The 13,221-nt window shown below is 46.8% G+C and overlaps 1 protein-coding gene across 5 annotated transcripts in view; it reads left to right on the top strand.

Annotated features, from left to right (window-relative positions):
• Positions 1–13,221, top strand: part of SCMH1 (Scm polycomb group protein homolog 1) — a 49,712-nt gene that overhangs the window by 6,866 nt on the left and 29,625 nt on the right. For 4 of the 5 annotated variants that reach the window (XM_065650353.1, XM_065650356.1, XM_065650357.1 and 1 more), the window contains exons 2-4: positions 4,906–4,967; positions 7,205–7,289; positions 10,256–10,324. In XM_065650353.1, coding sequence (XP_065506425.1) covers positions 7,265–7,289; positions 10,256–10,324 — 94 coding nt within the window. In that variant the 5' untranslated portion in view covers positions 4,906–4,967; positions 7,205–7,264. Of the gene's footprint in view, positions 1–4,860; positions 4,968–7,204; positions 7,290–10,255; positions 10,325–13,221 lie in introns of all 5 variants that reach the window. The other variant, XM_065650354.1, reaches the window with a different exon arrangement.

The following is a 13,221-nucleotide window of genomic DNA, read 5'->3' on the forward strand; positions in this document are numbered from 1 at the left end:
GTTATTAGTTTACATCTGCATTAGTAGTTCTTACTAGTTCAGTAAGAGTGTGTCTGTAGGTTGTGGAAGTTTACACCTTTGAGGTTTTGGTGCTGTTAGTGGTTCTGTCCTTGTGTCCAGATTACTCAGCAAAATGCTTTTCATTTTTCTGTAGCAGAATATCTGCTGTGCCTCATGTTATGTACAGTTGACCTGTCATTATCCAGAAGATATTGGTGACGATTGGCAACAGGTATCGGCTCTAACCAGCGAGGCCACCACCTTGCTGCTCACCACAAGGGAGATGAACGCTGACGGACGGCCGATCCTCTGGCTTGTCACATGTCTCCAGAGGTGAAATCCACGTTGACATTTCCCAAAATCGAGGGATTTGGGTGGTTTTACTGTGCTGCACGTCCCCCAGCGTGGCAGGAGGTAGCGGCTTGTGCAACAGTGAATTGGCTTTTGCCCCAGATGGGGCAGGAGGAGCTGATTCCACTCCGGTGTTATCCAGGCCCCTGCGCTGTAAATCCGGGCAGTCCTGCTGTTGTTCCAGCACTGTGGTGAGGCTGAGGGGTGGCTTCATTATCTTGGCTCATTTTCCATCACCATGAGCCTTGCTCTCATCTTGTGCCTCCCTGGCACCATTTATAGTTTGTATGTGGCAGAATATATCCAGCATTATCCACCGTGCCTGACCAGAGGGCTCGCTCTGTTCTGGGTCTGTTCAGTTATTTCATATTGTTGTCAGCTGGAAAATCTGTAAATACTCTGTGATATTTTATGGCTTTATAAGCTGTACAAAATGTCCAGCAGGTAGTTTAATGTCTAGCAGATACAGCGTGGTTTTTTTTCATTAGCTCTTTGGCAGACACCAAACATACTTTTGTAGCTGCAGGATGGACTTTTGGTTGCTTGTGGTCAGGGTTTGTGTTTTTTTTTATATTGGCGTCTACTGTATGTACATGTTGTTGCCAAAATAAGAGATTTCATCCTGTCTTGTACAGACAACAGTGGAGGGCCTCACAATATTTTTTTTTAGTTTTCTGAGCTCGTGGCCCTTCACGAATGTAAAGCAGCCTAACAACTTTTTCTTTATATAATTAAAAGCAATCTGTTTCAGGTTCTTGCAGGAACTGGCTAGTGATTTTTCCTTTCTGGGAGTAATTCTCTTGAGAGAATAATTCTGTATACTGCTGGATTGCTCTTTCTTTTCTTATTAAAGTTTACAGAAGTTTTGACGGACATTTGTTAAAATTTCTTTGTATCCAGGCTTTGCAGCCTGCAGAGGAAGTTTCACCTATTTCAGTATATTTACAGTTTTGACTCCTGGGATTTTAGCACCTTAAGTCACAGACGAGACCAGAGTTATACACAGGGTAAAAATAGAAAGCAGTAATTAATACCCATCCTCGGTGAGCCTGGCTCTTGTAGTCTCTCTTGACGTGTTGCGCTGCTGCAATTTCCTTTCCTGTTCCTAAGAAATAGATGAATTAATATCTGTCTACATAAGTGAGAAAATAAATCGAAGATGCTTGCTTCCTGCCCTGGCACACTGTTCCCCTTGGGTCTCCCTTCGCCCTCCTGACGTCACTCTGCCCTCCATCATTACTCCTTCCTTCTATCATCGCTCTTTCCCTCCATCAGAGACTGGATTATCTCCGTGCTCCAAGCAGCAGAGACCGACTCCTCTTCAGCTCTAGCAGGGGTAAATCCAGGTTTCTGTGGCTCTGCTCCATAGCATGAAGGTTTGGAGATGTATATATATATTTAAATTTCTTTTGCAGATTGAGAGAGATCAGTAGGAACTTTTTCTTGTCTGTCATCTGCTTGCACAAGAAAGAGCAGCTGCTGGGAGTGTTGGAGCAAAGGGCTCTAAGTGAGTGCACCCTCAGCACGTTTGTGGGTGACACCAAGCTGGGTGGTGCAGGTGACACCCCTTGCTAGGGAAATGAGTCTATATTGAATATATATTGAGTATATATTGTCTTCCTGGAGTTAAGGTACATTCACTAATTAGTATTACAAATCACGTGTGTGTGTGTATATATATATACATGATTACATGTATATATATATATACACATAGCCATGTATATACATATACAAATCATATATATAGTCCAGCAGAGAATAGGCTTGATTAAATGTTTTTTTGTAGAATATATATATTGGGTGTTGAACAGAGACCTATGAAGAATTTACACATTGGGGCGCATTTTTGGGGCCACATACAGTGTGTGTATAATCGCTATAAGGAAAAGCAGTCGTGATTTACTGTGTTAGCCTGCCATGGAGCTGGGCGAGAAGGTTGTGCCTGTTACAGCCTGATGATGATATGGAAACCATGCACTGGGTTTTTTTTATGTAGTCCTGTTTAAATTCTTATTTAAAGACTTTGAAGCATCTTATTGTGTGGTTTTTGTATGGGGTGACTTTGTAACCGTCACGGGCAGAATCCCATTTCAAGGTCTTCTGTAAGCCATCTGCTTTCATTAATAGCTTTTGGATGTGGCGTGCGGCTCAGCGCAGATTAAAATAACCACATTGCTGCGAAACTTTCTTTCCTGGCTGCGTCGGTTTGTCCTTCCCGTGGTGCCGGGCAGGAGGGGGCTCGGCGCTGCTCCCGCTCAGCGTGTCCTCCAGCTCATCCCCATCTGGGGTGTGTGACCCGGCGCAGGGTTGGGGTGCACTGGCTTTCTGCACCTCTCCTGGGGTTGCTCTGGAAGGAAACCCCGGGCCAGCTTCAACTCATAAATGGAGCTTAAGCGCAGCCGGGCAGGGAGGGGATTGTCCCGCTCTGCTCTGCGCTGGGGCGGCCTCACCTGGCGCATTCACTGTGTGCAGGGCTGGGGACGCAGGGTAAAAAGGATATCAAGCTACTGGAGAGTGTCCAGAAGAGGCCACCAAGTTGGTGAAGGGTTTGGAGATGAAGCTGTATGAGGAGCGGCTGAAGTCCCTGGGTTTGTTCAGCCTGGAGAAGGGGAGGCTGAGGGCAGAGCTCATGGGGCTGCAGCTTCAGCAGGGGAGCAGGAGGGGCAGGGCTGAGCTCTTCTCTCTGTGACCAGCGAAGAATACCCGTGAAGAAACATGCGGTTGAAGCAGACATTACATCGAAGGGATTTTTACCATCTGGACTGGTTGTGGTGCACAACACTAATGCTTTTGTGGGGGAAAAAAATCAATGACTGGTGCATTATGAGAAACCATCAGGATTCTCTTGTCGCTGTCCCATGGGATTTCCAAGAAGCGTCATTCTCACAGTCCTCTGGCAGTATTCAGAGGTTTGTTTTTTTTCCTCTTGATCCTAATCTGTGGGGTGTGCATCTGACCTAATAAAACCATTTTTCAGCTTCACTGTTGGTAGTTTTCTTCCTCCTCTTTCTGAAAACATCTTGCCTGCTGGCAACTGCATTGTCCAAAGAGGTTTGACGCTTGGCGCGCTGTCAGCAAAACTTTGGTTCCCCTTTCAATTAGACGTGGTAGCGCTGTGAGCTGACTTGGCCTCCATCCCAAGGTTCGCCAGAATCTTCCTCGGATAATAGGAAGTCCAAACAACCCCAGGAAATAATTCAGATGTAAGTGATGCCTTTAGTGGAATAAAGAAGTGCATAGAAGAGACATTAAGAACCTCAGCTTTAACTCTTTTCATAATTATACACTCCGAAGGAGCGGAGACTTTGTAGGTAAAGAGATTACATGCATCTTATGAGGTCCGTATAGCTGTGACGGTATCTTCCATCCACATTTTCTCACTTTTTGTTTTGCAACATTTAACGGCAGAATATTGCAGAATGGGATACCCCATAACCCTGACAGTCCCTTCCCATCTGGCACAGGTAAACTGAATCACTCTCCCCTTAGGGATGATAAGGATGAGGTTTTAGAAGAGCCTGTTGCTAAGAGTGGTGGAGGGGAGAACATAATTCGATTAAAATGCAGTTGGGGGATGTTCGTGCTGAGGGTTTTCGGAGCTGGGGCTGCCCTGGGATGCTCGTCCCAGCCTTTCTTTTTGATCAAGCAAAAGGAACTTGCATCCAAGGTGTAAATCTTGGTCAAAACCAATTCGGGGGGTCAATGGGGTGCTAACAAGACTGTGTTGGCACCGGTGTCCTGCCCATGGCCGCGGGCCGGTGCCGGCGGCGAGCACTCGGCATTTCCGTGCCAAAACGCAGCAGCCAGGGCAGTGATGCGGTGCGCGGGGTTCGGCTGGTCCCCCCATCTCTCGGGCAACTTTTGCTTGAGTACCAATGACCTGTGCATTTCATAGTTTGATGTAGTTATCAGTACTGTTCTGCTTTTTAATATATTTGTCCTTTTTAATGTTAATTGTTTCCTTGTGTTGATAACATCCTCCGTGAGGAAGCTGCATGTCTGATAGTTTCCAATAAACAAAATTTGCTTCTCCCTGATATATTCTTTGGTTTTTTTCAGTGTTATAGATTTGCCCTGCTGCACGATAGAAGGGATAATTTTGAGTCCTCACTTCACTCCCTTGGTGCTATTCATTATTTTATATGCCTCTCCTGTGGTCTCTCTCCTTTTCATTACTAATCAGGTCTAGTCTTTTAAATCCTTCTATGTGTGATAGTTTCATTTTACAAAAGCTGAACTAGTTTCTATCAGCTCAGTTGATGTGATCTTACTCATATCAAAGGTGTTTAACAGCTGTGGTCCCGTGTACTCTCTGCAAGCCGAACTTAAACTGTGTCAAGTTTTGCACTGCTTTGCTATGGCAAGTTGGAATGTTTGTTGCAGCTGTCTTTAAATTTAAATTTGGATGTTTTAAATGAATTAAATATGAACATGAATAATGCAACTGGTAACTTAGCCTTTCTGCAATTAAATGCAAACTTTTTCATTTTGTCTCTATGCTTTCAGGTTTTGATATGCCGCAGTATTTGTACTGACTTTGCTGTCTTGTAGGAATGATGGGGAACTAGAGCCCATGACAGTTCAGTGGAGCCGTTGGCACTTTTGATATCTCGGTGAGTGGAACTTGTTTGAAACGGTGGGAAAGGCACTTTTTTGCTACAAAAGGCAGCAAATCAGTTGGCCTTTTTACATTTTAAGGTAGTGTCCTGCCAAAATAAATTTGCATGTTGATCTGTCCTTTCAGGATATAAATTCTGGAAACCAGCACCACATAAAACTGTGGTCTGTGCTTGCAAGATTGTCTTGCTGCCCACAAGCATGAGAAATACAACTTTTGAAAAGGAGGGGAGTTTTAACTTGGGTGTGCAGCTTTGTACAAGAGTCAGCTTCTGGAGATGGAACATTGCAGCATGTGCTGGGCTGTGTACAACTCGGATGCTTTATTTGATGTAAAAGTGAGATTGTCCCCTTTGTGTCATTGACCCAACTGACAAGTTCTCATCAGGGGCACACTTGTGCCTAAGGTTGTTCAGGACGATCTATCTGTGTGGATAGCCCATTTTTCTCCCTTGGATACCGAACTGTAGCTTCTGCTATTTATTACTTTAAGATTTTTTTCAGCCTTCAGCCCCTGAACAATGTAGGGACCACACACACCCGTAGCGCGTTGCTCCCTGTCTGCAGAGCCGGTCAGCTTCTCTGTTCTGCTGTTCGCTTTCTTCTCTCTAGACCACAGAACCCCAGGCTGGCTGGGGTTGAAGGGACCTCTGGAGATCATCCAGCCCAGCCCTGCTCACGCAGGGTCACCAAAGCAGATCGCACAGGTCGGTCCAGGCAGGTTTGAATGTCTCCAGAGGAGACTCCACACCCACTCTGGGCAGCTTGGTCCAAACGCAGGAGATTTATGATTAGTTTTTAGGTACTTCAGTAAGTCCTGTGTCTGGGGAGCGGAGCAGACAGCAGAGGTGCAGAGCAAGAGAGGGTGAATGCTTGTCTGGTGCCTTTATATAACACCTTTCACCCTGGGTTTTATGGCTGGGGGACTTTTCCTACCATGACCGCGAGCTTTGAATAAAAACGACTGAAGAAAAGTATGAAAAGAAGCATTAAAAGTTGTAAATAAGCTTTTGCGTGTAGATTACCTTCTGCTATTGAAAGGAAAAGAAACTTTACTCCTTGCACAAGTATGCACAAACACACATTATTTATGAGAGAGGCAGTAAGAGACTACTGTGTACCTTTTGATTTGGATTAAAAAATAACTAGCATTTTTTTCCCTTTAGTATTTAATATTCTTTTAATATTTTCCTTCTCAGAGTATTGCTCCATGTTGCAAACACTGCATATAAAGGCTGTAGTTAATAGCGCTTTTATAGAAAATTGAAGTCTTAATTTCTTTTAGATTTGGAAAAAGGCTGGTTTACAAAATCAAAACTTCTCGCCAAGTTGGATCTGCAAATAACCCTTGAAGCAGAAACTCAGCATCGTGTCCTGGGATGGCTGCCTCTTACGTCCTCTGGCCTGACTGCCCCACTGTGAACAAAATGGAGTTATATTGACCCAATCTTTCAGTAGTTAGTGTAGTGTCAAAACATGCTTTTACTGGCTTTCCTAAGGGCTTGTTTGCGGCTCAGCCGTTTGTTTGGAGATTTTCTGTCAGGCCTCAAGCACATGGGAGGCACATGCAAGACCGACCGTGCGGGAGCCCTGCACATGTGGACGCATCTCCCAAGAGCTCTGATTTTCAGTAACATTTGCTTATAGCAAGAATGCAAATGCTTTTTCTTTCTAAGGGCAGTCCAGCAAAGTTTTTTCTCTAACCAGGAAAAAAAAATGCAGCACAACTTGGACATTCCTTGTGGTACTAATAGCAAAAACATTTCCTGGGTTGTTGTCCAATTTCTCATCCTTATTACCCAGAACTGCTGCGAGCTATTTGAATTGCAAGTGGCGAGCTGGGGATTGCGGTGCTGCTTTGCCAGAGTTAATGTTATGTGTCCATGTGTTTTCTTTCATAAATTTCAGCTCTGCCTCCCTTTGTTAGGAAGAGCAGCCCCCCCTTCCACGCACACACGTGGGACCCACTGCGGGGCTGGCACGGACACTGGCATATGCTCCTCTCGCTTATTTATGCCACTCCCGTGGCCGTAAATTTGAAGTTGTCCACATTTTGCAGAAAGACTTATACTTTCGGGGGGGCCAAAATGAATTGTGTTCAGTAGGAGATGTTTTGTGCAACCCAGGGTGAAAGAGCATCTATTTTCTCCCTGCTGTGTGATTAGTTAATGTTGCAGATGACTGTGTGCTCCAGAATGGGGGAATTTTCTCATGTTTATTTCTTTTGTCCTAGACATCTTCAGTTATCTAAAAACCAGCCAGTCCGAGGATAAGGACGGCAGCAGGTGATATAATGCGGAAACCAGGCCCTCAAAAAGGTGAGCGGTGATGCTTGGCACAGCCTGGCTGTTGCGGAGCAAAGGACCGAGTGCAGTGCACGGGGAGGCCGGCGACGGGGTGGGAGTGCGGGGACACGCTGGTTCCATGCTCGGAATGGAGTCATAGAATTATAGAATCATTTCAGTTGGAAGAGACCCTCAAGATCATCAAGTCCAACCATTCCCCCAGCCCTGGCACTAACTCATGTCCCTGAGAACCTCATCTCCGTCTGTCCAACCCTCCAGGGATGGTGACTCCAGCACTGCCCTGGGCAGCCTGTTCCAATGCCTGACAGCCCTTTGGGGAAGAAATTGTTCTCCAGATCCAACCTCAACCTCCCCTGGCGCAACTTGAGGCCCTTTCCTCTGGTCCTGGCGCTTGTTCCTGGGGAGCAGAGCCCGACCCCCCCTGGCTCCAAGCTCCTTTCAGGCAGGTCAGAGATCAGAAGGTCTCCCCTCAGCTCCTGTGCTCCAGCTGAACCCCCCAGCTCCCTCAGCCACTCCCATCACACTTGTGCTCCAGCCCGTTCCCCAGCTTCATCACCTCCTCTGCACTCTCTAGTACCTCCCCCTCAGCGTGCAGAGGTGGATTCATCAGCAAACCCCCAAAACGAGCAGGGGAAGGCGCATCCCAGCAGCTCATGGGGTGCAGCGTCAGGCAGCGAGGCTGCTCTGCACAGCCCGTGGCATCTGCCAGCGATCCCAGCATGGGGCAAACTGCTTCTCCGCTGGCACAAGCCTCCCCCCTCTAATGAGGCGTGAAACCAAAGACCAGCCCACCTCGTGGAGATTAAATCTGTTGCGGGCGCTTACCTCTTGCGGCCCAAGTCTCTCCTCCCGTTACGCACAGTGACAGCGGCATGCACCCTGCCCTGTCCTGTCAGCCCCAACAAAAAGGGTGAAGTCGAGCAAGCTTCCTGCAGCCGAGCTGCTCGGACTTCTTCTGCTTAACAAAAATATCGATTTCCTTTAGTCGTGTGCCGTTCATGTGCGTTTGACTGGGGTGATCTCATCACATTGGGAGGATGGGGGAAGGCAGAAGCGTAGAGATGGAGCATCCTCTGCAGTTCTTTGTTCACATATGCTACACGCTTACAAGGTTTATTGCAGGAGATTTCTATGCTCGATTTCTCTCCTCTCTTTATTTTTTTTTAAATGTCTCCTTTGCTTCTCTGGTGGTTCATCTTACAGAAGCCTTATTCTCTTCCTAACACCACTTGTCCTTTAATGAAGTGAAAATAAATGAAGGCAAGCAGGGAATGGGGAGAGCCTGCTGCGAGGCAGCTGGAGGGCTTGGTAATAAAGAGGCAGGTTGATTAGTCAGCAGCGTGGCCGGGCTGGCTGTATCCTCACACACAGCTCGTCCTCGCACACAGCTCGTCCTCCCTGCCTCGTGGAGCCGGACATCTCCAGCCCGCCTGGTCGCCAGGCCTGTGCCTGCAGAAGCAACACCTGTATTGTGCACACGTGGGTTTCTGTCCTACTTACCTTGCTTTTTTAATAATGCATTGAACTTCTCCTTTTTCTTTATTTGCCTGCAGAAATTCTTGGATTCCTTTCCCTCTCGGCTGCTTTTGCAGCCTGCTTAATGAGGATTTTTGCACGTTAAAGGTTAAGAATGAGAAGTAGCTTCACCTGCAGAGTGTGGCGAGAGGCTGTGTTGGGAGGTGCCCTGCGACACTGGGAGCAGCATTACCCATCCGGGGGGGCTTCTTTGTTTCTGACTTCAATACTTTGCGTCCTTTATTTTTACATTCTTAAGGAGATGGCAGAACACTGTCCTTCATGGGAATACATTTACAGGAGGGGTGCCCTTCCAGCTTTTCCATTCACCTCTCTCCCAGGAGGTTCTTTATCAGGTCCATGCCTAGTGATGCTGTGGCCACACTCCATACGTCCCTCGCGTTCTTTTAAGGGATAAAATCTACATGCCATCCTCCTGTCCATTGTATTGAAAAGAGCACGTCAGGAAGAGCAGGTTGCAAAACTAGTGGTCCAAAAGCAATTTCAGACATCTTGAGACCACCAGTCCACTCCAGCTCATGTCCTGCCTCTTTCAGCTCCTTGTCAGGAGCTTTCAAAACTTCTCCTGTGTTCTTTTTTTCTTCCTTTCACAAGGAACTGCTTTTTGTGGGGGCAAGGCATGTTTCATAGAGCATTACCAAACTGGTTTTTAGCCCTGAAAATGCTTTGTAAAATGGATGAGCTGGACTGCTGCAGGTCCCGAGTGCATCAGACAGCAGCAGCGGGTGCAGGAGCTCGCCTGGAGCGGGCTGTGCCGTGGGACGATGCTCTTGTGTCCCTCGTCCCTCCAGGGCTGGGCATCCCCTGCTTCTCGCTTTTATCACTTTCCAGGGCTTTCTTGGGAACTTTATATTTTTGCAACTCTGAGGCCCAAAGGCAGTTGTGAGCATAGACAACTCAGAAGAGAGGCTCTTCAGAGCTGATGCTGCTTTGCTGTGCTCTCCTACCAGCTGGTGGTAACCTGGTGTTGCATGTGGAACCTTTGGGATCCTCACCAGAGAGGATCAGGGTGGTTTGTGTGAGTAAGGCTGGCTGCAGTAACCCGGGGCTGATAAATAAGGAGCGATTCCAGCTCCACTTTTCACTGTACAAGGTCTACATGAGCCGTTTTTAGTGCCTTTTGCATTTGTCCCTCTCAAGCCTTCCCCCTCTTCAAACAGCTCAAGTGATGAAGGTCTGGCACTTTGCTGCTTTTTACATTAGTGCGTTAGTGTGGGAGAACACTAGTCGGTGAGAACTAGGCAGAGCCTAAGATGCAAATGCTGATTCCTCATGTGAGGTCTCCTGAGCTTTAGACAAATCATACCTGTTACCTGGGGTCATGAAAGGGGGGTCACTGCTGTCCTGAGGTGTCTGCAAAGCAGGTGACGTGAGCAGATAATGTGGAAGAGTTCATTTGCTGGCTTCCTTCACTGACACAGGTGCTTTATTTCTTGTCTCAGCCATAGACTGGAAAGATGGTAAAAAGCACAAGTACAGCCGCCCGTCAGAGTCTCCCTCCCAGTACCAAGGTAAGAGAACTCCCTTCTCCCATTCATTTTTTTTTTTTTTTTTTTACCTAAAAGCTTTCTGATGTGCACGTGTCTGCTCGGCAAGTGCGTGGTGGAGCAGTGGGGATCAGGGACCACCCCCCTGCAAGAAACTCCGAGTAGCTCATCCCTGCCTGACGCTCGGGTGCACAGCAAGAGGCTGAAACTGCAGTCGCTGTCGGGCACGGAGTGCCCTCGAGTCCAGGCTGGAAGGATTTCTGCTCAGAGCTCTTACTGACTTGGGACACCTGAGAAGAAGCAAAGCAGACAGCGCCGCGGTGTTGGAAACCTATTAGTTTTGGCTCACGCGTTCTTGTGTTTCTTCTGAGCAAGACAGTGAGTGAGCAGGATCATGTTATTGGTCGTAGCTGTTAGCAATAGAGAATGTGCAGGCGGATTGATGGCTGAGCAAAATGAAATTATAACGGGTGGGATGTGCAGGAGCTCTGCCGTCGCGGTGGGAGAGCCAACCCCTTGGGAGGCTGCGCCCAGACGTTGGGGAAGCCACCGTCGCCTTTTGAGCCGTGAGCAGAGACGATGCTCTGCTCATTTTCATACCGAGCTGTTGCTTTCATGTGCTGCCTTGATGCTCGTTAGCAGACACATATGGGCTGCAGACTTTAATGGGATGCCTTGATCTGGGTAGGGCACGTTCTCCTTCACAGATGTGACCTGAAACGCACGTGTATCGTTTCAGTTGGACTGATGACCCCTCGGGAGCTGAAATGCTAATGGAGACCAAACCAGACTTTGGTTAAAGATATAAACAGAAACTCCATCTTCATTTAAATTCTGGGCAAAAGATCAACACGAAATGCAACATGACGAGAATCCAAACACGAGGGTGCAGAGTTGCATTGTTCACAACTACTGTAGTTTGACCCCTTGGAGTGCGGAGTGTTTTGTTTGTAGTAAATATTTTTGAAGGTTAAGACATCAGAGGCCACATCTGACACTCTGCCTGCAAGTAATGCCTCCCTTTGGCACAAGCGCCCGGTAAGGAGCTTTCCTAAGCAAGCAAAAGTGACAGACAGTCACCCTTCATGGGCATTTTCACAGCCAAGTTACAGGGAGCTGTACAGATTAACAATTCTTGGCTTTTGTTTAGCTCACGGATTCACCAGGAACTGGAGAAAAGCCACTGGGGTTTTTTTGACCAACACTGAGAAAACATTCTCCAGTGTTACCTGCCCAGGCCAGATCAGAAACAAGCATCTTGTAGACTAAAATGTCCTGTTCCCCTACAGTGAGGCTTCCAATTTATTAATATAAATAAGAATATTGAGAGAATATAAAATAAAAGGTAGCTCCCCAATTAAAGATGCCTTAAGTACCTCCTGCTTTTTTCTTTTGTATTAGCAGCTCTCCCTTTGTTGTAAAAAACAAAGAAACAAAACACCACAAAAAAAGCCAAAACAAAACAAAAAACAACCCCAAAAACCCCCAACAAGACAAACAAACCCCAAATTTCATGTCATGCCATTTTCTTCTGATTCTTCCTGCAGTTTTCAGGTTGAAGCTGATTGTATGTGGTTAGGCATACTTTGAAATTCTTGCTTTACAAGCATTTTATCATGAGCTAACTACTATCACTGAATTAATTTAAAACCGTTCTCAGAGTTTAAAGGAGTCTTTCTGCTGCTCCTGCTTTTCTTTGCAAAATAAGTCACCAGAACCCTGAGTCGTAAGTAGCTGCAGTTCTAGTGTTTTGTGTGTGTCTTCATCTGGTGGTTGGGTCCCAACAGGCTCTAGAATTACTCTCAAATAAGTTCCATGTCCAAACGCTATTTTTAGAGGCGCGCAGCTGTCTCCGAAATTTATGGCTCCTGCTGGGATTGTGCAGTGTCGGCCTCAACCGTGGCGCGAGCTGCTGCAGTGAGCAGAACGGCCTCGCTCGGTGTGGAGGGAAAAGGGGAAGGATTAAAACCATGATGGCTTTTAATAGTGAGGGATTGGAACCAGCTGAGGAGAGGGCAGGATTTTTTTTTTATTTTTTTTTTATTTTTTTTTTTTTTAAATAAAATTGTCGAGCGTAGCTGATGCTCCGCAAGGCGCTCGCTGAGCCTTGCACTGCTGACCCCGGGGCTGTCACCGCGGTGGCCTCGGTGCTCCAAGGGCCTCTCAAGGGCCACCCCGGGCTGAGCTGAGCCCAGATCAGCAACCAGAGCTCAGTGCTGGGACGCAGTGACGCATTTCCATGCCTGGGTTTGCTTTGGCTGGGTATTTATTACACGTTATCGATACAAAGACTTCCATCGGTGTAACTGAGTGTAAAAATCATATCTTAAATGGAATCAAAAGAATTTTGTTTTTGTGAAAGGATCGCTGCTGTGAATCACGGATTTTCTTCATTCACCGTTGCTGAAAAGAAGATACAGGCGAAGGGTTGGAAACCTAAACTCTGTGGAGTTGAAGGCGGCTGTAAGAGTCTGTAAACAGAAATATATTCAGCCAGTGTGGGAGAGAAACACTTTTTTTCTCTTCATGTTCACTGTATTTAACAATGTGCCAGTCATCTGCATGGGAGGTGGCAAGAAAGCAGCATTTATTTTTATTTATTTGAAGCTAGTAGCTTATTGAGCCCTTGTGCACGTGAGGCAGAACGAAAGTAACGTGTGCTGACCTTAATGCCTGGATTTTCAGAGGTGTGGTGTACTCTGCGGTACCTAAGATGGTTCTTAATGGAGCTTTTGTTTCGAAAATAGACTGATTAAAAACTTGACGTGAATAGGGGAAGCGGTAGCTGACTCTTTAATTGTGCTGCCACTGATGCTCTTGAAGCGCCTTGAAAACAGGCGTCTCCCGGGAGCCGTTCGGATGAATACGAGCTAATGTCATGCTGGAAGGATGTGCTCCCAGCTGCTCCGTTTAAATGGCAA

Source organism: Caloenas nicobarica, chromosome 23 (assembly GCF_036013445.1).
Source record: "Caloenas nicobarica isolate bCalNic1 chromosome 23, bCalNic1.hap1, whole genome shotgun sequence".
NCBI lineage: Eukaryota > Metazoa > Chordata > Aves > Columbiformes > Columbidae > Caloenas > Caloenas nicobarica.